Raw genomic sequence first — 27,149 nt, forward strand, 5'->3', positions numbered from 1 at the left:
ACACCCAGCTGGTTCTTATACTTACAAAGTAGTAGAGCTTGAAGGACTCAGGAGGAATATCTTCTTTAACTGGGACATGATTTCTTCTAGATTTTTCAGCTGGGTTTGGCATTCTGCATTCCTTCCCAGAATGTTTACAAGGTTGCCCAGCCACCGCAACTTTATCTCTTTACTGAAACACATGCAGATGTCTTCTCCTTAACCTATGCACACCCCCTGTGAACTACAGCTCAGGGTGATTCTTCAGTAACTCCCTAAGCTTTTTTTTTTTTTTTTTTTTTTTTTTAATTTGAGACAGGGTCTTGCTTTGTTGCCCAGGCTAGAGTGCAGTGGCACGATCATGGGTTACTGCAGCCTCGACCTCCAGGGCAAGAGACTTCCATGACTAAAACCTCAAGTGATCCTCCCACCTCAGCCTCTTAAGTAGCTGGGACTACAGGCGTGTGCCATCATGCCCAAATAATTTAATTTTTGGTAGAGACAGGGTCTCACTACGTTGCCCAGGCTGGTCTAGCACTCCTGGACTAAAGCGGTCCTCGCTCCTTCGCCTCTCAAAACGCTGGGATTCCAGGCATGAGCCACCGCACCCACCCTCTTTCATAATTTTTTTTTTTTTTTTCAGACAGAGTCTCGCTCTGTCACCTGGCTGGAGTGCAGTGGTGCCGTCTTGGCTCACTGCAGCCTCCACCTCCCAGGTTCAAGCAATTCTCCTGCCTCAGCCTCCTGAGTAGAGTGGCTGGGATTACAGGCGTGCACCACCATGCCTGGCTAATTTTTGTATTTTTAGTAGAGATGGGGTTTCGCCATGTAGGCCAGGCTGGTCTTGAACTCCTGACCTCAGGTGATCTGCCTGCCTTGGCCTTCCAAAGTGCTGGGATTACAGGAGTGAGCCACAGCCTCTTTTATAATCATTATGACAATAGGTGAGTTCATATTCTCTGCTTTCAAATGGGATTGGTTTTGCAACAGGCCTCCTGGCTTCTGGTTACACCTTGTAGAAAAAAGTCTTGGAGACCAAGGAGTCTTCTGAAATAGAAGAAATGTACTTGCAAAGGTTTGCAAGAGTGTCAAGGCTTCGGCAAGAATGGCTAATCAAACAAAAAAATTCAGTGTAATTTAAATTCTGGCTGGCCACAGTGGCTCAAGTCTCTGATCTCAGCACTTTGGGAGGCTGAGGCAGGAGGATCACCTGAGGTCAGGTGTTTGAAACCAGCCTGGGCAACACAGCAGGCCTCCATGTCTGCAAACAAATCAAACAAAAATTAGCCAGACATGGTGGCACACACCTGTAGTCCTAGCTACTTGGTAGGCTAAGATGGGAGGATCACTTGAACCCAGGAGTTCAAGGCTGCAGTGAGCTATGGTCGTACCACTGCACTGCAGCATTCTGGGTGACACAGCCAGACCCTGTCTCTACTTAAAAAGAAAACGAATCCATTGAACGATGGAAAAAAACCAAAGGGAAATAACTACAAATTTGCCAAGGTTACCAAGTTTATGATAGGCTGCTCACTGTGTGAAATTAGAAATGTTGTCACTTGATTATCAAACCCACAAATGTCACATCATATCCCCTGACATAGGTAAGCACTGCAGTCATAAGAGATAATGCTGTTTTTCCTTAGGGAATCAGTAAAGTATGGGAATGCTCAAGTTTCTGTTATTTGGGGGAACTGAACTGCACAGGATGACCTGGTTATTTCTGGTTCATCACAGTATGTAGCTATTTGTTTTTCTTAACTCTCTCATTTACAATGGCAGCACCTCGAAGTGTCAGTTTAACTCTCACAGCCTGCACCCACTTTTTCATCCACTTGGGGTAGGGGGAAGTCTGAATCCCACCTAGACTGCATTTAACATCTTCAGGCCAGGTGGAGTGGCTCATGCCTGTAATCCCAGCATTTTGGGAGGCCAAGGCAGGCAGGTTGCTTGAGCCCAGAAGTTTGAGACCAGCCTGGACAACATAGCAAGACCCCTCTCTACAAAAATTCAAAAAGATTAGGCGGACGAGGTGCACACCTGTAGTCCCAGCTACTCAGAGGCTGAGGTTGGGAGGATCACTTGAAGCTGGGAGGTCAAGGCTGCAGTGAGCCATGATTGCGCCACTGCACTTCAGCCTGAGTGACAGGACAAGACCCTGTCTCAAAAAAAAAGCCTAAAACAACAACAAAAACTTCCTTTAGCCTATTTGTATGTCACTGATTAAATCCAACATGCTCTTATGGTATTCATCTCAGGCTACAGCTCCTAAGACATTTTAATGTCTCCTTTCCTGGCTCTAAAAACAATTTAATGGCTTTCAATCAGCTTCCCAAGTATCTTTTGTACTCTCGCCTCCCTCTGCAGCCAAACTCCAGTCCTGCTAATGCCAGGCAATAGCCCAGGAACCACAGAGCACTTCAGGCTCTGCCTGACAAAGTTAGACAGGAAGTTCATGAAGAAATGAGCCAGTCCCTTTTATTTCTTCTTCCTCTTTGTCTCTAACCAATCCTTTTTGGATAAGTGTGTAACCCACTTCCTCTTTTGTCTCTAGCCAATCCTTTTAGGATAAGCATGTAGCTCATTTGGATGACCCTTAACTGTCAACTGCTGGTCAGAATGACATTTCTCATTCTTAGAGAAGGGCTGCCATTGGCCCTTATTGGATGGTCTGCCCAGCACCCTCTTCCAAAATATGATCTCCTGCCCTCCCCCGCCCCCTGCTTCCTTCCCATGTTTGCAGCTGCAGCTGCCACAAGGTGACCTTGCCTCTGTTGACTGCTCCAGCTATAGGTTTTTCCTCTAAAAAGAACCAGTTGGATTGGATCAGGGTTGTTACTGTGCATCCCACCCCCTGTGCCTGAGGAGCAGAGGGAGCCAGCCATTGCCAGAGAAGGAGGCCAACCATCAAGAGGAGCATTTAAGCCAGGTGTGGTGGCTCCTGCCAGCACAATCCCAGCACTTTGGGAGATCAAGGCAGGTGGATGGCTTGCGCTCATGAGTTTGAGAACAGCCTGGGTAACATGGTGGTACCCTGTCTCTACAAAATAATACAAAAATTAGCCAGGTATGGCAGTACATGCCTGTAGTCCCAGCTACTTGGGGAGCTGGGGCAGGAGGATTGCTTGAGCCTGGGAGGTGTTTACAGTGAGCCGTGTTTGTATCAGTACACTCCAGCCTGGATGACAAAGTGAGACCCTGTCTTGGGGGAAGAAAAAAGAAAAAAAAAAGAAAAGAAGTGGCCCAAAGAGAAACTCCCTTCCCTGTCCTCAGATCATTCCTGAAATTTTGAATTCTCAGAGATGCTCCAAGATATCCTTGTATCCTTAAAATATATTTTCTTTTTCATAAGCTATATTGAATTGGGTAGTTGTTGCTTGCAATCAAAAGGAACCTAACTAATAGAAGTGCATTAACATGTTTTATAGTATTGTGAAAGGAAAATAAATCTTGGGGCCCCAAAATCACTAAGCTAAAGGGAAGAGTTAAGCTGGGAACTGCTTAGGGCAAACTTGCCTTCCATTCTATTCAAAGTCACCACTCTGCTCACTGAGATAAATGCATATCTGATTGCCTCATTTGGAGAGGCTCATCAGAAAGTCAAAAGAACACAACCATTTTTCTCTTACCTACCTATGACCTGGAAGTCCCCTCCAGGCTTCCAGCTGTCCTGCCTTCACCTGGAGCTGTCCCACCTTTCTGGATTGACCCAATGTACATCTTACACATATTGATTGATGTCTCATGTCTCCCTAAAATGTATAAAACCAAGCTGTGCCCTGACCACCTTGGGCACAAGTTGTCAGAACCTCCTGAGGCTGTGTCATGGTTGCCCATCCTCAACCTTGGCAAAATAAACTTTCTAAATTAACTGAGACCTGTCTCCGATGTTGGGGGTTCACCCTATGCTGTAGGAAAAAAAACAATTGGGCTTGGAATCAAAAGGAGAAAAAAATCATGAATTGAGAACCTATGGCAAATTAGACCATATGTCCTGCTTAATGCTTTCCCAACATGGTTTTAGGTAATTCTGACTATAGTCTTTTGCCTTAGTTCATTTTGTGTTACTATAATGGAATATCGCAAACTAGGTAATTTATAAAGAAAGTAAATTTGCCTGTGCACAGTAGCTCATGCCAATAATCCTATAACTTTGGGAAGCCAAAGTGGGAGCATCACTTAAGGCCAGGAGTTCAATGCCAGCCTGGGCAACATAGAGAAACCCTATCTCTACAAAAAATAAAAATTGACCAAGTGTGATCATGCTCACCTTTAGTTCTACCTACTTGGTAAGTTGAGGTGGGAGTATCACTTGTGCCCAGGAGTTTATGGCTGCAGTGAGCTATGATCATGCCACTTCACTCCAGCCTAAGCAACAGAGTGAGACTCTGTCACTTGTCTCAAAAAAAAAAAAAAAATGTAAGTTTATTTCTCACAATTCTGGAGGCTGGGAAGTCCAAAAGCATGGCACTAGCATCTGGCAAGGGCCTGCTTGTGTGTTCTACCATGGCAGAAGGCAGAAGGGCAAGAGAATGCTCACAAGGTGCAAACTAAACTCATCCTTCTATCAGGAATCCACTCCCCTGATAAAGGTATTAATCCATTTATGAGGGCAGAGTCTTCACTCATGATCTTAAAGGTTCCACTTTGCAACACTGTTGCCTTGGGGATTATGTTTCTAACACATGACTTTAGGGGACGCATTGAAACCACTGCATCCCTTAAGGTAGGAATCAACGTCATATTTGTCATATTTCGAACGAAGAAATAAAGGTTTGGAGAGGTTAATTAACTTGCCCAAGATCTCAGAGCTAAAGCCAGGATCATATCTAGGACTGATTACAAAGTCCTGTGGTCTCCAGTGCTTGGCAGGTCCAGCTTCACTGATGAGTCTACAGAGTAGTAACTCTCTTGGTGTAAAAACTAAGGGAGATGATACATTAAGTGTAAATTAGATTATGCTTAAAGTATAAGTCATATGGTTATTATTAACAGATCCCCAAGTTAGCCTATATGTGAACTTTTCCATAGAGAAATGAAGCATGGTTTCAATGCAGCATATTTTAAATGGATTATCTCATACAATGTGTTGTTTGTTTTATATTGTTTTTGTTTTTTTCTGAGACAGAGTCTTACTCTGTTGCCCAGGATGGAGTGCAGTGATGTGATCTCAGCTCACTGCAACCTCCAACTCCCGGGTTCAAGTGATCCTCCTGCCTCAGCCTCCCAAGTACCTGGGAGTACAGGTGCATGCCATCACACCTGGCTAATACAATGTGTTTTTTTAGACACGAGAGGGAGCCAGTGGTTCTTTCCACATCAGCTTTTCTGTGATACATTTTTCTTTTTTTGAAATGGAGTTTCACTCTTGTTGCCCAGGCTGGAGTGCAGTGGCGCCATCTTGGCTCACTGCAACCTCCCCCTCCTGGGTTCAAACGATTCTCCTGCCTCAGCCTCCCGAGTAGCTGGGATTACAGGCATGAGCCACCAGACCCAGCCTTGTGATAGATTTTTCTAGACTGTTGCATGTGTGGTACACCCACATACAATATCAGCTTTAGACTCAACCCTTTGACTTTGCCTTCACCTACTGAACAGCAACAAGGATTGTCACAGACCAAGAATCTGAAGAAGGATGCAGTGTGGAGACGAAACAGGTGTCAATGACAAAGGTTTAGTTGTTATTTCAAGTCAGCTGCAAAGTGGATGCGGTATCAAGTACAGAAACTGCACAGGACTTCTCCAGTAAGAACACGGGGAGGGCAAAGGGAATGGATGTTTTGGGAAAGGAGCCAACAGAGAACAGTGGTTATTATCAAGATGGGTGGAGTAGAAGTTAGTTTATAGAAGACATTGGCTTAGGCCTGGTGCGGTGGCTCACGCCTGTAATCCCAGCAATTTCGGAGGCCGAGGCTGGCAGATCACTTGAGGTCAAGAGTTCAAGACCAGCCTGACCAACATGGTGAAACCCCATCTCTACTAAAAATACAAAAATTAGCTGGGCGGGGTGGCGCACACCTGTAATCCCAGCTACTCAGGAGGCTGAGGCAGAAGAATCGCTTGAACCTGGGAGGCGGAGGTTGTAGTGAGCCAAGATCACACCACTGCACTCCAGCCTGGGCAACAGAGCTAGACTCCATCTCAAAAAAAAAAAAAAGAAAGAAAAAAGAAGACACTGGCTTAGAGGGTCACCAATATCTGCATATCAAAACTAAGAATGAATTTACTTGGCCAATCTCTCTACTGGCTGCATCAGCCTGAGCCAGATAATGCAGTGGGTTCTAATTTATAATGCCTTCTTTACTGTCAAGAGGGGTAAGGATTAAAGTTTGGGTTTAAATTAAAGTTGAAATGCTTTACTTGGTTTGAGTATTATTATGAAAGGACCCTGGCCGTTTCTGCATGTCTTAAACTGATGAAAGTAGCTAAGTAGACTTTTAAGTGTGACAAGACAACTTGATCCAAGAAAACATATTTCTTGTCAGAATATGCAATTTTTTTTTTTTTTGAGATGGAGTCTCACTCTGTCACTCAGGCTGGAGTGCAGTGGTGTGATCAAGGCTCACTGCAACCTCTGTCTCCCAGGTTCAAGCAATCCTCCTGTCTCAGCCTCTCCAGTAGCTGGGACTACAGGTGCACACCACTACACCCAGCTAATTTTTGTATTTTTAGTAGAGACAGGGTTTCACTATATTGGTCGGGCTGGTTTCGAACTCCTGACCTCAGGTGATCCACCTGCCTCGGCCTCCCAAAGTGCTGGGATTACAGGCGTGAGCCACTGCGCTCGGCCAGAATACTCAAATCTCAACGTTGTACATTTACTGTCAATCCTGTCAGTATCAGTATATTGCATACAGTATACAGTAATTGACAGTATACTGTCAATTATAAATTGAGTTTTTTAAATGATGATTTACAAATGAATTTGTCAAAATTAAATTAACTCCCCCCACACGCACACACACCTGGAGTCCTTTACAGATAGGTGGTATATGAATACAAGGCACAGATTGTATGTGCATGGTGGCTTTGGCACAAACAGACTAGTTCTTTTTTCAATGTTAAGTGTAAAGCAGTTCTTTCATCTCTGTTCAGTGCAGTGTTGAGTGTGACTAGGATTTGAAGAACCTAAAAAAAAAAAAAACTCACCTGCTTGCCATCTTCTTGGTTTTTTTTGTTGTTTTTTGGTTTTTGCTGGTTTTGTTTGCTGCTTTTGTAAAACCAGTTTATCATATTCTCATTAGGAAATCAATTTTCATGAAATTAATTTTTTTTCCTGCTAACTATGGCTCAATCTTTTCATTTCTCTCTGCTTCTATCTTAAGACCATTCCTCAAATTGACCATGAGAGGATTTACATCTGGGGCACTTGGTATATGCCAAATGGAGACAAAATCAGAATCAGCAGCCTGGCTGGGCCACAGGTCCAGCATCCCAAACTATTAAAATATTCTTAGTGTTTCCAGGGAAGTGATAGATCCACTTTGGAAGCTGATAATATACCCCTCCCCTAGAAACATGCATATACACAAAGTGTTCTAAACAACTTCCAAGTGCTCATGACCTCCCCCACCTCCCAAGCTCATTGACCACTGCCTCGCCTTCACGAACTCCAGACCTGGTCTGAACATTTCTAAAGGACGCTCGGGAGTTAAAAGGAGTGAGGCCACTGCAGAAATGACAGCCTTCATCCACAAGTGGCCCACTTCGGGTTGGCTGGAGCCACAGCTGGGTGGGGACAGGGCCTGTGCTCAGGAGAACACTGCCTACCGCGCACCCTCCAGGTGCGTCCTGCCCTGAAGCGGTCGGACTGGACCGTCTAGGTCCCAGCGCTCGAGAGGATGGCAGGCAGGGGCTGGGGATTGTCTGGAGATATGAATGCTTTCTAAGGTTGACGTCAAGGTCTCCTTCCTGAGCCATAGTCCACGTGATAAGCTCCGTCCAGGTAGAAATGATCTCACCTCTCCTGTCGCCCAGGGTCGGAAACCTGAGGCCCGTGCGGGCTGGGGCAACTTAGCGGGGGTCCCAAGCCCGCCGCGCCCCCTGCGCCCCAAACGTGTGTGGAGGGCTTGGACCTGGTCCAGAGGGAAAAGACGGGGTGAACCAGGTGCCGCGCACCCTTCGAGGAGCCCCCGCTTCTCCGTTTCTGTGAGTGACTCCAAAGCACCTCCGAGGGCCGACACACGCGCGGACGACCTTGGGCGGGCACTGACCAATGTCCCCTTCCACTCGGTTGTGTCGGGGGTCTCCAGGTGAGGCGCGAACGCCGCCCCGCTCACCTGTACGAGGCCTTTCCCGGAGCAGCCCGGCTACGAAGCGACACCCATGGCGGAGAAGCTAAGGAAGACTCCCGCTCCCTCACACCGCGGCTGAGGCGACTGAACCGCCCCAGCACGCCGGGGCCCTCCCCAAGCCCTGCTCCCAAGCCGAAGCCCCGCCCCCGCGTCTAAGGCCCACCTCCAGGCCCCGCCCCTGACCCCGCCTCCGTGAGTCAAACCTCGCCTTTCAGTCCAGCCCGGCCCGTCGAGGCCCCGCCCCTGTTGTTATGGCCCGCCTCCAGGCACCGCCCTTGATCCCGCCTTCATGTGTCAGGCCCCGCCTTCCAACCTAGCCCGGCCAGTCGAGGCCCCGCCCCTGTACGTACAGCCCACTTCCAGGCCCCGCCCTTGATCCCGCCTCCTTCGGGCAGGCCTCGTCTTCTAGTTCCGCCCCGCCCGCGGAAACCCCGCCCCCGCGCGCCTATGGCCCACCTCCAGGTCCCGACCCTGAGCCCGCCTTCAGGCGTCCAGCCCCGCCTTCCAGCCCCGCCCCAAGCGCCGAGGCCCGGCTTCCAGGCTCCGCCCCGACCCGCGCGGTGGGGAAGAGCCGCTGCCGCTGGTTCTCCGGCTCTTCCTCGGCGGTTCCGGCTCCCGGCCGCGCCGCAGCCCTGCTCAGTCTCTCTCCCGCAGCCCGGAGGGCTCCTCCGCGCCGCACGTGAGCGCGCCCACCAACAGGGCCACTGCCGCGGTAAGTCGTGCCCGCGCCCTGTCCGGCGTCCAGTCCTCAGCCGCTAGGCGAAGCCGGAGGAGCCAGGCGTCTCCTCCCCGCCGGCCCGCGGGTCCTTCCCCGGGTCCAGAGGGCTTGGGCGGCGCCGTGGGGCGGCCCGGGGTGCAGGTGGCTTACCGGCGCGCGGCCCGGGCCTGCGGCGCGCGCTGCTGCAGTGCGGGGGCGGGGATCTCGGGGCCGGAGACCGGGAGGGCAGCGGGGAGACTGGGTGGGGTCCCCTCGGGTTACCCGACCCTGGCGCGGAGGATGTGATGCCGGCCACGCCCTCGCCGAGCGGGGCGGCAGGTGCAGGTCAGGGGTGGGTCGCGGCCCGCGCGGCCTCCCGGGGCCGGCCCACGGCGAGACGCTCAGCCTTTGTTTGCTAGTGCCCTGGCTGGGGAGGAGGCTGGGGACGCAGACCTGTGAGAACTGAGGGCTTTCCTCGTTGGGGAAGACCCCAGTCTTCCAGCCAGTCCCCAGGAGAAGGGATCCGGGCCGCAGTGCGCGCTCTGCCAGCCTGGCCCCTGCGCCCTGCAGGGTTCCCGGCTGCTCGCGGGGACTGTTAACCGCAGTGTTGCCTTACACTCGCGACTGCAGCCCCACAATTGGGAAGACTTTGCTAGGATTTTTTTGGTAAGGCGAGGGAAGACCGTCCCCCCGGCCCCACAAGTCTGCTGCCATTAGATGGCTTAAATTTTTTCCAGTACAACTTAATTACCACTTTGAAAGACCACATTCAAAACAGTGTGTCCCAGAGCTGATTAAGCCCATTGGTGATGAGTGTTTCTGTGCTGTGGACTAAGGATCATTATCAATTTTATTACTAATAGTACATATCTGTTATCTGTTGCTAAATGTTTTTGCTTATGTGGTAGGGTCACTGTCCTCATTTTCATCGAACTGAGAAATGTTCCTTCATATAAACATATTTACAGTGAACTTTTTTGGGATCTGGCAGTTGGTTTTTCTCTTGAACTTGTTTTTTTCTTTTTCTATATAATTATTATTATTATTTTGAGACGAAGGTCTCATTATGTTGCCCAGTCTGGTCTCAAACTCCTGGGCTCAAGCAATCCTTCCACCTCGGCCTCTTAAAGTGCTGGGATTACAGGTATGAGCCACAGTGCCCAACCCTGAATTTGATTTTCTATGAAATTAAAAATGGGTAAAGAGAGAGATTTCTTGCTGACATTTTCGATTTTAAGGTATCTGAGCAGATACACTTCTTGTGTGATTACTTCTTTGTGTGTCTAGTTATTTATAGGCTGTATAACTGTCGGTTTTACTGAACTCTTCAATCTCTCAAGGAGACATATCCAGGATAGATTGCAAGATCATTGGCAAAAGAGCTATTTAAGAACTGAACCAATAATTTTATCAGTAGCATAATGTAGTGGAGACCTGTACTATCTCACTGACCTGAGCTCGAATCTGGTTCTGCTAGCTGCTGGGTGTGTGACCTGGGCAATTTTCCGAATGGCCTGACTTCTAATATCCTCTTGGGCCTAATACCTATCTCACAGGATTCGTGTATGGCATTAAAGAAATGCATGCAGCCGGGTGTGGTGGCTCACACCTGTAATCCCAGCACTTTGGGAAGTCGAGGGGGCAGATCACAAGGTCAGGAGATCAAGACCATCCTGGCCAACATGATGAAACTGTGTCTCTACTAAAAATACAAAAATTAGCTGGGCGTGGTGGCACGCGCCTGTAGTCCCAGCTACTCGGGAGTCTGAGGCAGGAGAATCACCTGAATCTAGGAGGCGCAGGTTGCAGTGAGTCGAAATGGCGCCACTGCACTCCAGCATGGCGACAGAGCGAGACTCTTGTCTCAAAAAAAAAAAAAAAGAAAAGAAAAAAGAAATGCATGCATAAGGCCAGGTGCAGTGGCTCATGCCTGTAATCCCAACACTTTGGGAGGCCGAGGTGGGCGGATCATCTTACGTCAGGAGTTCGAGACCAGCCTGACCAACATGGTGAAACCCCGTCTCTACCAAAAATATTTTAAAAAATTAGCCAGGCATTGTGGTGGGCGCCTGTAATCCCAGCTACTCGGGAGGCTGAGGCAGGAGAATCGCTTGAACCCGGGAGGCAGAGGTTGCAGTGAGCCAAGATCACACCATTTTACTCCAGCCTGGGTGACAAGAGCGAGACTCTGTCTCAAAAATCAAAAACCAAAACAAAACAAAACAAAAAAGAGACTGGGCGCAGTGGCTCATGCCTGTAATCCCAGTACTTTGGGAGGCCAAGGTGGGCGGATCACTTGAGGTTGGGTGTTCGAGACCAGCCTGACCAACATGGAGAAACCCCATGTCTACTAAAAATACAAAATTAGCCGGGCGTGGTGGCACATGCCTGTAATCCCAGGTACTCAGGAGGCTGAGGCAGGAGAATCGCTTGTACTCAGGAGGTGGAGGTTGTGGTGAGTTGAGATCGCGCCATTGCACTCCAGCCTAGTCAACAAGAGCAAAACTCCATCTCAAAAAAAAAGAAGAAAAACAAATGCATGCCTAAATGGTGAATTTACCAAGCTCACCCAGAAGACTTGCTTGGTAGCATACCACGTGCCCCATATTTCGAAATAAAGGAGCTTGCATGAATGACGATTTCCAAACTTCTCACGTGTGCTGGTAGTTACACCAAGTAGCACTTTCTTCATATGGCCAACCATAACACTGAACTGCTCTAGCTACTGCTCTTACCTGGCTGATGCCCTTCTTGCCATGAGCAGTGGCGTCCCTTGCCACCCCACCTTCTAAATACACACCTTATCGTCAATACACACCTTATCACAGTTCTCTTCCTGGTAACTCTAGCCGCCCACACCTCTGGACTTTGAGGACTCCTCTGCCGGTGGCTGAGTTTCCTCTTGGTATCATCAGACTATGTCATTTTGTCCACCCTCTGTCACTTATGTGTGTTAAAAGGAGCAAGGCCACTTTGTCCACCCTCTGACACTTAACGTGTGCCACATGAAACTGAAATTATGTATTTAGGTACTTCCACTTTTATTAGGCTATGAACTATGAGAGTAGGGACCTTGTCTTATTTATGTTTCTTTCCCCCATATTTAGACACTTAGTAGAGTGAACAGACTGTGCACCGTTGGAGTATTGCGGTGGTTTAGAGATGCTGGGTTTCAGAACTGAATTTTCTGAAAAAAAAAAAATAACAATAATAATATGGACCATTTTGGATATATCAACTTCTTAGTCTTTACTTGGCAAAAGGAACAAACTACCAGCTCTCATTACCATCTTTTCCTTAATATTTTCAAAATGTGTGAAGGCAGTTATTTCTGAAAAAGGGACAGGCCTTCCCAGGATTGAGTAGGCGGTCTTATTTTGTGGGTGGGTGTGCAAGGTGCAGTATATTTTTGCAGAGAGGCACGCATATGCAGAGGCTCTGTGGCAGGATGGGTCCGTCTTGGGGTTGGAGGGTGCAGTGACAAGTAGGTAGAGTCTTGTAAGCTGGAAAAGGGGTTGTTTGGTTCTATTTTAAGTTTTCTTTTTTTTTTTTTTGAGACAGAGTCTCACTCTGTCACCCAGGCTGGAGTGCGGTGGCACAATCCCAGCTCACTGTAACTTCCACCTCCCAGGTTCAAGCGATTCTCCTGCCTCAGCCTCCCGAGTAGCTGGGATCACAGGCATGTGCCACCGCACCTGGCTAATTTTTGTATTTTTAGTAGTGACGGGTTTTCGCCATGTTGGCCATGCTGGTCATGAACTCCTGATGTCAGGTGATCCACTCGCCTCGGCCTCCCGAAGTGCTGGGGTTACAGGCATGAGCCACTGCACCTGGCCTTATTTTAAGCTTTATGGAAACAATTTTAAACATGGCAGTTGTATGCATTGTTTTAAAAGGATTCTTGGAGCACTGTGTGTAAAGGCACTGGAAAGGGGCAAGTGTGGGAGAATCATTGGGAAGCTTCTGCAAACGTGCAGGCAACAGGCAGTCCACACTGCGGTGTGGCGATGGAGAGCAATTGAGTCAACAGGTGTTTAGGAAGAAGAGGCAAACAGGACTGGGGTTGAGCATGGCAGGTGAAGAGAAGGAAGAGTCTAGAATGATCCAACAGGTTAAGGGGCTACTTTCTGAGAAGGGAAAGACGGGAGAAGGAGCATGTTGAGCAGATGGAATTGAGAGTTTACTGTTGTTGTTTTTTTTGTGTGTTTTGTTTTTTGGTGGGGACAGAGTCTCACTCTGTCACCCAGGCTGGAGTGCAATGGTGCGATCTGAGCCCACTGCAACCTCCGCCTCCTGGATTCCAGTGATTCTCCTGCCTCAGCCTCCTGAATAGCTGGGATTACAGCCACCATGACCAGCTAATTTTTCTATTTTTAGTAGAGATGGAGTTTCACCATGTTGGCCAGGCTGGTCTCGAACTCCTGACCTCGTGATCCACCCACCTCGGCCTCCCAAAGTGCTGGGATTACAGGCATGGGCTACTACACCTGGCCTAGTTTTATTTTTTTAAACAGCTTTATTGCACTATAATTTGCAGCTCATAAAATTCATTCAAGTATATAATTCAGTGTTGTTGTTGTTGTTTTTGAGACAGGGTCTTGCCATGTTGTTTGTGACCCAGGCTGGTCACAACCTCCGGGGCAGAAGCAATCCTCCCACCTCAACCTCTGGAGTAGCTGGGGTCACAGGCATGAGCCACTGTGCCCAGATAATTTCAGTGATTTTTCATACATTTGCAGAGCTGTGCAAGCATTGCCATCATCCCATTTTAGCACATTTGCCTTACCTGAGAAAGATCGCCGTGCCCAATGGCCATTACTCCCTGTTTTCACCGCACCCCAGGCAGCCACTAACCTACTTGCCTTCTCTCTAGATTTGCCTGTGGAGGGCATTTCATATCAGTGGAATCATACAATGTCTGGTCTTCTGTGTCTGGCGTCTTCCACTAAGCGTGAGTTTTCAGGGTTCATCCATGTTGCGGCGTATCAGTATTTGGTTCCTTTCCATTGCCTCAGCGTTCCTTTGTGGATAGACCATATTTTGTGGATGGATGCTTGTCTTAGTTAATTCAGGCTACTCCAATAAAATAGTGTAAACTAGGTATTTCTGTTATAAGTGACAGTAGTGTATTCCTATAGTTCTGGAGGCTGAGAAGTTCAAGATCAAGGTGCTGGCAGATTCGGTGTCTGGTGGGGCCTGCTTGCTGTATCCTCACAGTGGAAAGAACAGCCAGGCTCCCTTGGGTCACTTTAATTTAATTTATTTGTTTGAGACAGGGTCTCATTCTGTTGCCCAGACTGGAGTGCAGTGGCATGATCATGGCTCACTGCAGCCTCAACCTCCCAAGCTCAAGTGATCCTCCCAACTCAGACTCCTGAGTACCTGGGACTATAGGCATGTGCCACTACACCCTGCTAATTTTTGTATTGTTTGTAGAGATGGGGTTTCACCATGTTGCTCAGGTTAGTCTCAAACTCCTGGACTCAAGTGATCCACCTGCTTTGGCCTCCCAGGATTTCAGATGTGAGCCACTCCGTTCAGCTGGTGTCCCTTTTAAAAGGGCACTAATCCCATGACATAGTCACCTCCCAAAGTCTTCACTTTCTTTTTTTTTTTGAGATGGAGTCTTGTTCTGTCACCCAGGCTGGGGTACAGTGGCGCAGTCTCACCTCACTGCAACCTCCACCTCCTGGGTTCAAGCAATGCTCATGCCTCATCCTCCCAAGTAGCTGGGACTACAGGTGTGTGCCACCATGCCCAGCTATTTTTTATGTTTATTTTTTGGTAGAGATGGGGTTTCATGATGTTGGCCAGGCTGGTCTCAAACATCTGACCTCAAGTGATCTGCCCGCCTTGGCCTCCCAAAAGTGCTGAGATTACAGGTGTGAGTCACCATGCCCAGCCGCCAGGGAATGTATTTAGCAGTTGGTAGAGGAGGAGGAAAGAAGTTCAGAGAGGTAGATGGGAAACAAGCTCTGGCGCTGGAGGGGCCAGAGGAGTGTGTGGGCCAAGCGGAGGCTGCTAGGCTGCTTAAAGAAGTGGTCTGCCGCAGAGTGCTACTGAGAGGTAAAGTGAGGAAACAGAAAGGACCTCTGCCATTGGTGACTTGAAAGTAGTGGTGGTTGCCAGGCGCGGTGGCTCACGCCTGTAATCCCGGCACTTTGGGAGGCTGAGGTGGACGGATCACGAGGTCAGGAGTTCAAGACCAGCCTGACCAACACAGTGAAACCCCGTCTCTACTAAAAATACAAAAATCAGCTGGACATGGTGGCATGTGCCTGTAGCCCCAGCTATTTGGGAGGCTGAGGCAGGAGAATCGCTTGAACCCAGGAAGCAGAGGTTGTAGTGAGCCAAGATTGCGCCACTGCACTCCAGCCTGGGCAACAAGAGTGAGACTCTGTCTCAAAAAAAGAAAGAAAGAAAGAAAGTAGTGGTGGCCTGGTGAAGATTGGATTGGGTCTGGAGTGATCGGAAATTGAAGTATGAGATTTCATGAAATTTTTATAACTGTACTGGCCTGTAAATGAAAGACTCAAGCTTAAAGAACGTGTTGTACCTTCAGTTCAGTTTCTTCCATTTACCATATTTGCCTTTTTATTTGATTGACTACATCCAACTTGTTTAGCAATCTACCCAGCTAACCGCGTTCACTCATGTTTAACTATATAGCATTGCTTGTATTTGTCTTTCCTTTCAGACTGAGCAGTACTGGTGAAATACTATTTGTCCTCATATATCAATTAGGATTGTGGTTGGCTATAACAGAAAACGTGATTGAACAGTGGCTTAAACAAATTAGCTGTTATGTGCAGAAACATACACCAGACATTACAGCATCCAGGGTTGGCGTGTGGTGCCTTCATCATGCCATCTGGGGCTGCAGGGGCTCTGTCGTTCCACTCAGCCATCGTTAGTTTGTGACTTTCGTGCATGTTTCATGACAGGTGCAAGATGTAGTTTCACTCCAACATCATGCCTTTGTTCTAGGCAGAAAGAGGAAGAAAGGAGGACAAAAGGCTTATGCCAGGAAGTCTGCCTCCTTTCCAACAGCCTTTTGACCCACAGCTTCTACTGACATCTCATTGTCAAGAGCTGTCACATGGCCACCTAGATGCAAGGGAGTCTGGGAATTACAGTGTTACCGTGAACAAAACCAGTGCTCCCTTAGTACAGAAAAGGAGAACAAGGCATGTTGGGTAGATGCCTGCCACACTTTAAATAAAACAGCCAGGCATGGTGATACATCCCAATAGTCCCAGCTACTTGGGAGACTGAGGTGGAAGGAAGGATCACTTGAGCTTAGGAGGTCAAGGCTGCAGTGACCCGTGATCGTGCCACTGCACTGCAGCCTGGGTGGCAGAGTAAGACCCTGCCTCCAAAAAAACATAAAAAGTTTAAAAATGCCATATGATGGGAGGGGCCGTGCTCATTTAAAATTACCAGCTGGCAACAACATATAGTCTAGCAGCTTTGGAGCTTTGATCCTGGAATTAATTTTGTCAATTACTTGGAGCCCTAGCACTTCTATGCTGTCTGCTCCTGTTTCCTGTTCTCCCCCAGAATCCACGAGGGCGGGAACTATTTATCTTTCATCTCCCGCAGTGCCTGGCCCAGAAGCCTTGCTAAATATTTGAACAGGATTGCCCAGTGAGTTTGTGCACAGTTGTGTTTGTGGACACGTGTCTTCTGGGTTGGGAATGATTTGTATCCCCGAATGGCTCTCTCATTTGATTATTTTTTGATTTGCTTTTAGATACTTTTCTGCTGTGAGAATGTAAGATGGATCCAGAAGAGCAGGAGCTCTTAAATGATTACAGATACAGAAGCTACTCTTCAGTGATTGAAAAGGCTTTGAGAAATTTTGAGTCCTCGAGTGAATGGGCGGATCTCATATCTTCACTTGGCAAACTCAACAAGGTATGTAGGGTGTATCCTATTTGGATTGCATGGAGGTGGGGATGTAATTGTCTTTTTATTATTATAAGAAATTACATGATTATATTATTTGTATTTTATAATCTTTATATCATTACATATTATACAGTATAATCTTTATATTATTTCAAGGAAATACCATTATATATACAATGATGATTACAATAATTAGAAAATATAGAAAAGAAAAAAACCACTCATAATTCTGTCCTCCAGTGTTACCCACTGTTAACCTATCAATGTATGTACCTCCTTCCAGCTTTTTCTGAGCATAAAAATATATATAGTGTCATATAGTTGAAGTATTTTTCCTAACAATGTTAATGTCTAGACAAGATAAAATTTAAAATGATCAAATTAGGTATTCAAAGACTGTTCTTTGTATACTCCTTAGGATTTTTATTTATTTTTCTTCTTTGATCTACTTTTTTGATCCTTTTACTGCTGTCTGGTAACTCCTAGAAGAATAAAAGTTGAAATAAATATTGAAATCTGCCCAAAACTTGTGTGTGTGTGTGCATGTGTGTGCATACGTGTGTGCATGTGTGTGTATGGGGTCAGATCTAGGAAAACCAAAACTGGTCAAACGTGGGCTTGACGTTGTACTCTATATCAGGGGTCCCCAACCCCCAGGCCGCTGACCGGTACCAGTCCGTGGCCTATTAGGAACCGGGACGCACAGCAGGAGGTGAGCGGTGCGAGCAAGCATTACCGCTTGGGCTCTGCCTCCTGTCAGATTAGTGGTGGCACTGGGTTCTCACTGGAGCATAAACCCTATCGTGAACTGCACATGCGAGGGATCTAGGTTGCATGCTCTTTATGAGAATCTTTTTTTTTTTTTTTTTTTTTTTGAGACAGTCTCACTCTGTTGCCCAGGTTGGAGTGCAATGGCGCAACCTTGGCTGACTGCAACTTCCACCTCCCAGGTTCAAGCGATTCTCCTGCCTCAGCCACCCAAGTACTTGGGATTACAGGCACGTGCCACCACGCCTGGCTAATTTTTGTATTTTTAGTAGAGACTGGGTTTCACCATGTTGGCCAGGCTGGTCTCGAACTCCTGACCTCAAGTGATCCACCTGCCTCGGCTCCCAAAGTGCTGGGGTCACAGGCGTGAGCCACCACGCCTGGCCACTCTTTATGAGAATCTAACTAATGCCTGATGATCTGAGGTGGTACAACAGCAGATCTACAGTTTCATCCTGAAACCAACCATCCGCCCTCCCACCCCTCCGCCACCCCATTTGTGGAGAAACTGTCTTCCACGTGGCCAGACGTGGTGGCTCATGCCTGTAATCCCAGCAGTTTGGGAGGCCACGGCGAGCGGATCACGAGATCAGGAGATTGAGACCATCCTGGCTAACGCGGTGAAACCCCGTCTCTACTAAAAATACAAAAAAATTAGCCGGGCGTGGTGGCAAGCGCCTGTAGTCCCAGCTTCTCAGGAGGCTGAGGCAGGAGAATGGCGTGAACCCGGGAGGCGGAGCTTGCAGTGAGCTGAGATTGCACCACTGCACTCCATCCTGGGTGACAGAGTAAGACTCCATCTCAAAAAAAAAAAACAAAAATTATCCTCCTCGAAACTGGTCCCTGGTGCCAAAAAGGTTGGGAACCACACCTCTATATAAGTGACATATAGATGGGAGCATTATATTTTCCCATCCTTTCTTTCCCAGAAAGAAAGTGACACAGGGACTTTCAAGCGCTCAGATGACCACTACAACGTGTAGGTAGATGATATCTGGGCTTAGATAAGCTGTACCTGGCTCTGTTGCTGTTCGGACAGGACCTGAGTTTGGAGCCCAAGTGCTAGGTGGGAGTTAGGAGATGTCTAACTCTACTCTGCAGATCTCAGCTCCCCAGGCCAAACACGCCAGGGGAACTGGGGTGAGTGAAGAATTTCAGCAGCCTGACCCTCCAGCCCTGACAGATGGCTATCAGGCACGCTGCAGATGGGCAGTTCTTACAGCTCGCGGCCAGTAAGCTGCTGGTCTTTTGCAAGGCATATTTACAACCTGTAAATGTCACGGCTCCGTGCTGGCTGGGGTGGATAAATGTTTCTAAGGTCTTTAAAACAGGAAATAAGAGCTTGCGAATTCTTTGGTTGTACAGCTCTATCACAGGAATTCTCTAGGTGAATGCAGATTGCATTGGCAGACTTGCATGAAGGTGGATTGCTTTTTGAGGGGAAAGGGAGAAACAGTAGAACCACATTGAGTCCCACATTCTTCTGGATGTTTCACTTTTCAATACTCAGCCCTCCTGGAGTCTAAGAACAGCCTACTTTTTTTTTTTTTTTTTTTTTTTGAAACAGTCTTGCTCTGTCACCCAGGCTGGAGTGCAGTGACACAATCTCGGCTCATGACAACCTCAGCCTCCCAGGTTCAAGTGATTCTCCTGCCACAGCCTCCCGAGTAGCTGAGATTACAGGTGCCCGCCACCAGGCCCGGCTAAATTTTTTGTATTTGTAGTAGAGATGGGGTTTCACCATGTTGGCCAGGCTGGTCTCGAACTCCTGACCTCAAGTGATCCGCCCACCTCAGCCTCCCAAAGTGCAGGGATTACAGGCATGAGCCACTGTGCCCAGCCGAACAGCATATTTATTGTTGGGGAGGGCACAGTCTTCATTATTTCTGTTTTTTCTTTTTCTTTATTGAGATAAAATTCACATAACACAAAATTCACCATTTACCCATTTTAAAGTGCACAGTTAAGTGGCCTTTAGTACGTTTACCATGTCGTGTAACCCTTACTACTCTCTAGTTCCACACGTTTTCATCACTCCGAAAGGAAACCCGTACCCGTTCAGCAGTTCCTCCCCATTCCTCCCTCCCCCCAGTCCCGGTAACCACGAATCTACTTTCCCTCTCTATGGACTTTTCATGGAAATGGAATCATACTACATGTGGCTTTTTGTGACTGGTTTATTTCATTTAGCATAATGTTCTTAAGGTTCATCCTTGTTATAGTATGTGTTAGAATTACCTTCCTTTTTATAGCTGAATAATTATTATATGGGTAAGTCACATTTTCTTTTCTTTTCTTTTTTTTTTTTTCGAGATGGAGTCTCACTCTGTTGTCCAGGCTGAAGTGCAGTGGCACAGTCTCGGCTGACTGCAACCTCCACCTTCTAGGTTCAAACGATTCTCCTGCCTCAGCCTCCCGAGTAGCTGGGACTACAGGCGCACACCACCACACCCGGCTAATTTTTGTATTTTTAGTAGAGACAGGGTTTCACCATGTTGGCCAGGCTGGTCTTGAACTCCTGACCTACAGTGATCTGCCTGCCTCGGCCTCCCAAAGTGCTGGGATTACAGACATGAGCCACCGTGCCGAGCCACATTTTTCTTTATCCATTGATCAGTTGATGGACATTTAGGTTTTTACCTTTTGGCTATTGTGAATAGCGTTGCTATGAGCATTCATTTGCAAGCTTTTGTTTGAACCTCAGTTTTCAATTCTTTGGGGTGCATACTTAGGAGGGGCATTGCTGGGACATACGGAAACGCTATGTTTAACTTATTGAGGAGCCACCAAATTGTTTTCCCAGCAGTTGCACCATTTTACATATCCACCAAAAGCAATGCGTGAGTGTTCCAATTTCCTAACATCCTCACCAATACTTATTTTCAAGTTGTTTTTTTTTTGATACTCGCTCTGTTGCCCAGGCTGGAGTGCAGTTGTGCAATCTTGGCTCCTGCAACCTCCACCTCCTGGGTTCAAGCGATTCTCATCCCTCAGCCTCCTGAGTAGCTGGGGTTATAGGCGTTAGCGACCATGCCTGGCTAATTTTTTATTTTTACTTTTTAATACAGATGGGGTTTCACCATCTTGGCCAGGCTGGTCTCGAACTCCTGACCTCAGGTGATCTGCCCACCTCGACCTCCCAAAGTGCTGGGATTACAGGTTTGAGCCACTGTGCCCAGCCTATTTTCAGTTTTTTAAAAATGATAACCATCCTAGTGCTGTGAAGTGGTCTCTCCCTGTGGGTTTGTTTTTTAATTAATAATTTTAAAAAATAACTTTTATTGAGACCCCACCAGGTGCAAAACCTGTTCCTGGAGTTAAGCTCCTTCTTCCTTTGCAATTCGGTCTTTCTCGAGTGGTCCCATGAATGCTTTCTTCTCCTCCATGGTCTGGAAGCGGCCATAGCCAAACTTGGAGGTAGTGTCAGTGAACTTAAGGTCAGTCTTCTCCAGAGCCCACCGTCTGGTCTGCACCAGCAAAGATGTGCAGAGAATGAGCACTCGCTTCTTGGTTCCCACCACACAGCCTTTCAGCATGGCAGAGTCATTGGTCACTTCACCATAGTGGACAAAGCCACCCAGAAAGTTGATGCTCTTGTCAGACAGGTCATAGTCCGTGGAGGCATTGTTCTTGATCGGTTTGCTGTCCTCAGTAAGGTAGCCCTGGTCAATCTTACAGATCTTCTTGTTGATCTCAGTGTGGTGATGGTCTCCTTTCTGCCCAGCACATGCCATGGAGAAGGCCACATGGTCAGGATGCCATGCCCCAATCCAGGCCACCGTGCACAGGCCTCGGTGGGTCTTGTGGGGCAGCTTCTTGGTGTGCCAACAACTGGTGACCCCTTTGTAGCCTTTGCCCTTGGTCACCCCAATGATGTCGATCATCTCGTCCAGCCCAAACGCTTGGTTCACAGGTACCTGCTGCTGTAGCCCCTCCTGGGCCCAGTCCAGCTTCTCAGCCATGGTGCCTCCGTTCACTTGGCTCTCCATCAGCTGGGCCTTCTTCTGGCGCAGAGGAAGCAGGCGCGTCTGGGTGTGGGCAGCGAGGCAGGTGACTTGGCAGTGCTTCCTCATGCTGCTGAAGTCTTCTCCAGCTGCTTCTTGCCATCCTCATCCTGCCATTTCTTGCAGTACTTGGTAAAGGCCTTCTTCCTAGATTTATGCCAGTTGTTAGAGAAACGCCTTTTGCACTCATCGATGTGCTCAGCAAAGATGACCTTGAAGGTCCGGAGGCTTCAAGGGGTTTCCACGTAGCCCGCAATGCCCGCAACCACCATAGGTGGTGTCTCCACAGTAGTCACGGCCTCTACCACTTCCTTCTCTTTCACCTTGGATCTTGGCCTGTCGACTTCCCGTGTGATGTGGGTCATGCCAGCCTTGTATCCCAGGAAGGCTGTGACGTTGACTGGCTTGGAAGGGTCATCCTTGGGGAAGCTCTTCACCTTCCCACGATGCCTATTTCTGCGCTTCCATGGCAGGAAGCAGAGGGACCCATGTCTGGGAGTGGAGAACTTTCTGTGAGACATCACGCCATCAAATTCCACCGGTAGAGCTCTCCCTGTGGTTTTGATTTGCATTTCCCTAATGACTAATAATTTTGAGCACCTTTTCATATGCTTGTTGGGCATTTGTGTATCTTTTTGGAAGAAATTTCTATTCTAGGCCTGGCGCGGTGGCTCATGCCTGTAATCCCAGCACTCTGGGAGGCTGAGGCCGGCAGATCATGAGGTCAAAAGATCGAGACCACCCTGGCCAACATGGTGAAACACCATCTCTACTAAAAATACAGAAATTAGCTGGGCATGGTGGCACGCACTTGTAGTCCCAGCTACCCCGGAGGCTGAGGCAGGAGAATTGCTTGAACCCGGGAGGCAGAGGTTGCAGTGAGCTGAGATCGTGCCACTGCACTCTAGCCTGGGTGACAGAGTGAGACTCTGTCTAAATAAATAAATAAATAAATAAATAAAATTATTATTTATTTATTTATAATTATCCAGCTGTGGTAGTGCTTGCTTGTGCTCCCAGCTACTCAGGAGGCTGAAGTAGGAGGATCGCTTGAGCCCAGGAGATCAAGGCTGCAGTGAGCCATGATCATGCCACTACACTGCAGCATGTAGTGCTGAGTGACAGAACAAAACCCTGTTTCAAAAAAAAAAAAAAAAAGACATAACTTTGTTAGAGTTGTTACCTGAGGATTCCCATCCCAAGGGTCTCCTCTTGGATCTCATTTCTTGTTCCCTGCTGCTGTGATTAACTATTGAGTTTAAGCAGCCACCTTGAAGAATTTGCAAGATACGGTTGGGACAAAAGTGATGCTGTCAGTCCCTACCTCTGCCTTGCCTGAGGCCGCTGACATTCATGGAGAGCTCACTGCGTGCTAAGGAGTTGACGTGCATTATTGTATAATACTTAAAATGTATCTTGAGATCTGTCTCAGGTTCAACCACTTGTGCAAGGCCACTGCCAGCCAGTGGCAGAGAGAGGGCTCAGACCCCGACCAGCCTGGTTCCAAGGTCCATGCTCATGACCAGAGCCTCCAGCCTTGTTCATGTCAGTATCTGTATAGCTCACGTAAGGGGAAAGGGCTGTGCTTCTTTGCTGCCAGGGACCCTGTCTCCATCACCCAAATGCAGTAGGCGCAATTATTAGGCCCATTTTACTGATGAAGGCTAACCTACTTGCCCAGTGTCTTATGGCAACTGAGTGGTTATTATGGATTGAATTTTGGCCTCCATGAAAGAAACCCTGGAGTCTTAACCCTTAGTACCTCAGTATGTAACTTGATTTGGAAACAGCATCTTTACAGAGCTAATCGAGCTAGAAGAGGTCATTAGGGGGTGGCCCTAATCCAGTGTGACTGGTGTCCTGATGAAAAAGGGGAAATGTAGACACAGACATGCATGAGGGAAGGCACCACGTGAGGATGAAGGCAGAGACCAGAAAGATGCATCTACAAGCCAAGGAGTGCCAAAGAATGACAGCAAATTCCTAGCAGCAGGGGGAGAGGCACGGGACGGATTGTCTATGCAGCCTTCAGAAGGAAGCCGCTCTCTTGACACCTTGATTTCAGACTTAACATGAGAGAATACATTTCTGTTGTTGAAGCCACCTGGTGTGTGGCCCTTCGTTATAGGAGCCCTAGAATGCTATGACAGTGGTAGGACAAGATCTGTTAACACCTCAGTGCTGGGGATAAGGCATTGAACACTAAGCCCCTGCTCTCATGGAAAGAAACGATGCTTTCTTGGCGAGAGACAGACGACAGATGACTGTGTGATGTCAGATGCTGAATGCTAAGAAGAAAAATAAACTGGGGAAGTGGGGTATGGAGGAAGGAGGAGGGAGTGCTATTTTAGACAGAGAGGGCACTGACAGCGTGACCTTAAAGCAGAGGTTGGGGTGAAGTGAGCAAGCTGGCGGGAAGGGCAGTCTGGGGCATGGGCCTGTGTCCAAGGCATGGGAAGGGGACAGGAGTAGCCAGAGGACAGAGTGACCAGAGATACAGCAGGGTCAGGCCACTGATAGGATTTTGCTCTGGCAGGGAGGGGAAGCCACTGAGCTTCCTCCCAGGGAGGCTGTGAGCAAGGGAACCTCTGCCTCACCCATTGCAAGAATCCCCCGGGCCTTCAGCAAGCACAAGAGCCAGTGTGGATGCCGGCACCATTAGGCCTGAGATCAGTTCCTCCTGTTACTGGATGTGGAGGGTTTGGACTGGTGCCCAGTCCTAACTCCCATTTCTAAGGTGTGGCAAAGGCTGCTGAATCCTTTGCTGTCGTTCTGTTGTGGGTGCCATGCTGGGGCTCTGATGATGTTGCAGCTTCACCCCTTACCCCAGGTTATCTGAAGGAGCTGAGGATGTTCAAGAGCACTGCTACCCCAGGCTTCACAGCAGCCTCAGTCAGGGCCACTCACACTGTAAGATCGAGATGGTCTTTTTGAAAAGAGCATTTCTCTTTGCTGAAAAGAGTCTGATATGCTTTTCAATAATTTGTAGCCAGGATAGTCTATTTACTTTGTGTTTGAGTGAAGGAATATTTTTGCCATTCTTCCTTTCAGGTCTGCTGTGGGGATGGAGGTAGTCCAGATTTAGAGATGAATTATTCCTCCAGTGCTGTGATTTGAATGGCTCTTTCAAAGTCCATGCTGAAACTTAACCCCAATATGACAATATTGGGGTTGGGGGGGCCTTTAAAAGGTGACCAGACCATGAGGGCTCTGTTCTCATAAATGAGTTACTCGACGTATGGATTAATGCATTGATAGGTTATCCTGGGTGAGGAACTGGTAGCTAAATAAGAAGAGGAAGAGAGGCCTGAGCTAGCATTAGCATGCTTGGCCTCCTTGCCATGTGATATCCCACACCACTTCGGGACTCTGCAGAGAGTCTCCACCAGCAAGAAGGCCCTCACCAGATGCAGCCCCTTGAGCTCGGCCTCTGTAACTGTAAAAAGTAAATTTATTTTCTTTATAAATGACCCAGTTTCAGGTATTCTGTTATAAGCAACAGAAAATAGACTAAAATATCCAGCAATCGAACAGAATTGAGTTTATAGATAAGGGAAAGGGTTTGTGACCCACCTACACTATATAAATTCTCCCAAGAAAGTTATGAGCTAGAAACTCCATGTCAGGCCTTGGTGTGGAAGGTGCTGTGGACTGAATTGTGTTTCTCCTTCTCCCCTCAAACTCATATGCTGAAGTCTTAACCCCAGTGTAGCTGTATATCAAGGTAGGATCTTTGGCAGATGGTTTAGGTTAAATGAGGTCATGAGGATGAGACCCTAATTTAATAGGACTGTGGCCTTATAAGAATAGGAAGAGGCCAGGCACAGTGGCTCACACTTGTACTCTCAGGACTTTGGGAGGCTAGGGCAGGTGGATCACTTGAGCCTAGGAGTTTGAGACCAGCCTGGACAACATGGGGAAACCCCATCTCTACAAAAACAAACGAACAAACAAAATTAGCCTGGTGTGGTAGCATGCACCTGTAGTCTCAGCTACTTGGGAGGCTGAGTTGGGAGGTTTGCTTGAGTCCAGGAGTCTCTTAAGAAAAAAAAAAAAAAGGAAGAGGAAGAGACAGACTTCCTCCCACCTCCCACCATGTGAAGACACAGTGAGGAGATGGCTGTCTGCAAGCCAGGAAGAGAGCTGAAACTGCTGGCACCTTGATTGCGGACTCCCAACCTACAGAACTGGGAGAAGTAAATTTCTGTTGTTTAAGACACCCACTCTGTGGTATTTTGTTATGGCAGCCTGGGCCAACTAATACAGAAGGAACTAGGTTAAACTTGTATTTTTCAGAAAAAAAGCAACTGTTTGAACAGGAATACCAACATTCAAGCTTGTATTTGAGTCACATACAGGCATTCCCATTTACCTATCTTTTAAAAATAGTCTTTTCCTTTTAAATTTCTTTCCAACTTTATTGGACATACAATAAACTGCAAGCATTTAGAAGTGTATAATTTAAAGAGTTTTGACATAACGTTTATCCCTGTGAAACCATCACCACAATCAAGACAATGAGCATGGATCTGTCACCCCCAGAAGTTTCCTCCTGTCCTTTTGTTGTCTCCCTCCCTCCCTTGTCCCCAGACAACCACTGATCTGTTTTCTGTTACCATGGATTTGTTTGCATTTTCTGAAAGTTTATATAAATGGAATCCCACAGTATGTGCCCTCTCTCTCCTTTTCTGGTCTGGCTTCTTTCACTCAGCAAAGCTACTTCGAGAGTCATTCAGGCTGTTGTGTACATCAAAGTTTCCTTCTTTTTTACTGCTGAGTAAGAGTCCATGGATATATACAATTTCTTTATCCATTTCCCATTAGTGGACATTTGGGTTGCTTCCAGTAGGTATATGTTTAATTTTTTAGGAAGCTGCCAAACTGTTTGCCAAAGTGGTTGTATCATTTTACATTCCCAGCTGCAGTGTATGAAAGCTCCAGTTCTCCCCCATCCTCTTCAGCACTTGGTATGGTCAGTCTTTTTCACTTTGGTCATTTTAATGCGAGTGTAATACTCTCTTATTGTGGCTTTTGCATTTTGTACATGACAGATGATTAGAAAATCAGTAAGTGGTCATTGTAACTTTGTTTTAATTCCGTAGACACATAACATAAAGATCACTGTAAGAATCTTCCCTGTTTTATTGTATGTAATAGCAAAAAATTGGGAGTGACCACCCCTGGTCGGGGAGTAGTTGTGAGGTGAGTCATGGAACAACAATATAATGCACACACAGCCATGGAACCAAGTAGACTGGTAGTTACTAACATGAAAAATGCTCATTATAAATAAGGGGGAAGAAAGGACAGGTGAACAGTTTACATATAGCCCACTCAATCTTGTGTGTGTGTGAGAGAAAGGGAGGGGGTACTGTATAGGAGTGGACAAGATCTCGAAGCCCCTTATTGCAGGACTAGTGTATTTCCAGTTTTTCACGACTCTGAATAAAGCTGTCATGAACATCTTTACGCACGTGGCTATTTTTGTCAAGATAA

General features: G+C 47.4%; 1 protein-coding gene and 1 pseudogene across 2 annotated transcripts in view; one reads left to right on the forward strand and one right to left on the reverse strand.

The window, feature by feature from the left end:
• Positions 1-8,753: 8,753 nt before the first annotated feature.
• DOP1B (DOP1 leucine zipper like protein B) overlaps positions 8,754-27,149 on the forward strand; it is a 132,404-nt gene continuing 114,008 nt past the window's right edge. Inside the window, exons 1-2 of one of the 2 annotated variants that reach the window (XM_055373998.1) lie at positions 8,754-8,985; positions 16,724-16,887. In XM_055373998.1, coding sequence (XP_055229973.1) covers positions 16,750-16,887 — 138 coding nt within the window. In that variant the 5' untranslated portion in view covers positions 8,754-8,985; positions 16,724-16,749. The remainder of the gene's footprint in view (positions 8,986-16,723; positions 16,888-27,149) is intronic. The other variant, XM_019017893.4, reaches the window with a different exon arrangement.
• LOC101130402 (large ribosomal subunit protein uL3-like) lies at positions 20,924-22,181 on the reverse strand (annotated as a pseudogene).

This window comes from Gorilla gorilla, chromosome 22, assembly GCF_029281585.2.
Source record: "Gorilla gorilla gorilla isolate KB3781 chromosome 22, NHGRI_mGorGor1-v2.1_pri, whole genome shotgun sequence".
Lineage (NCBI taxonomy): Eukaryota > Metazoa > Chordata > Mammalia > Primates > Hominidae > Gorilla > Gorilla gorilla.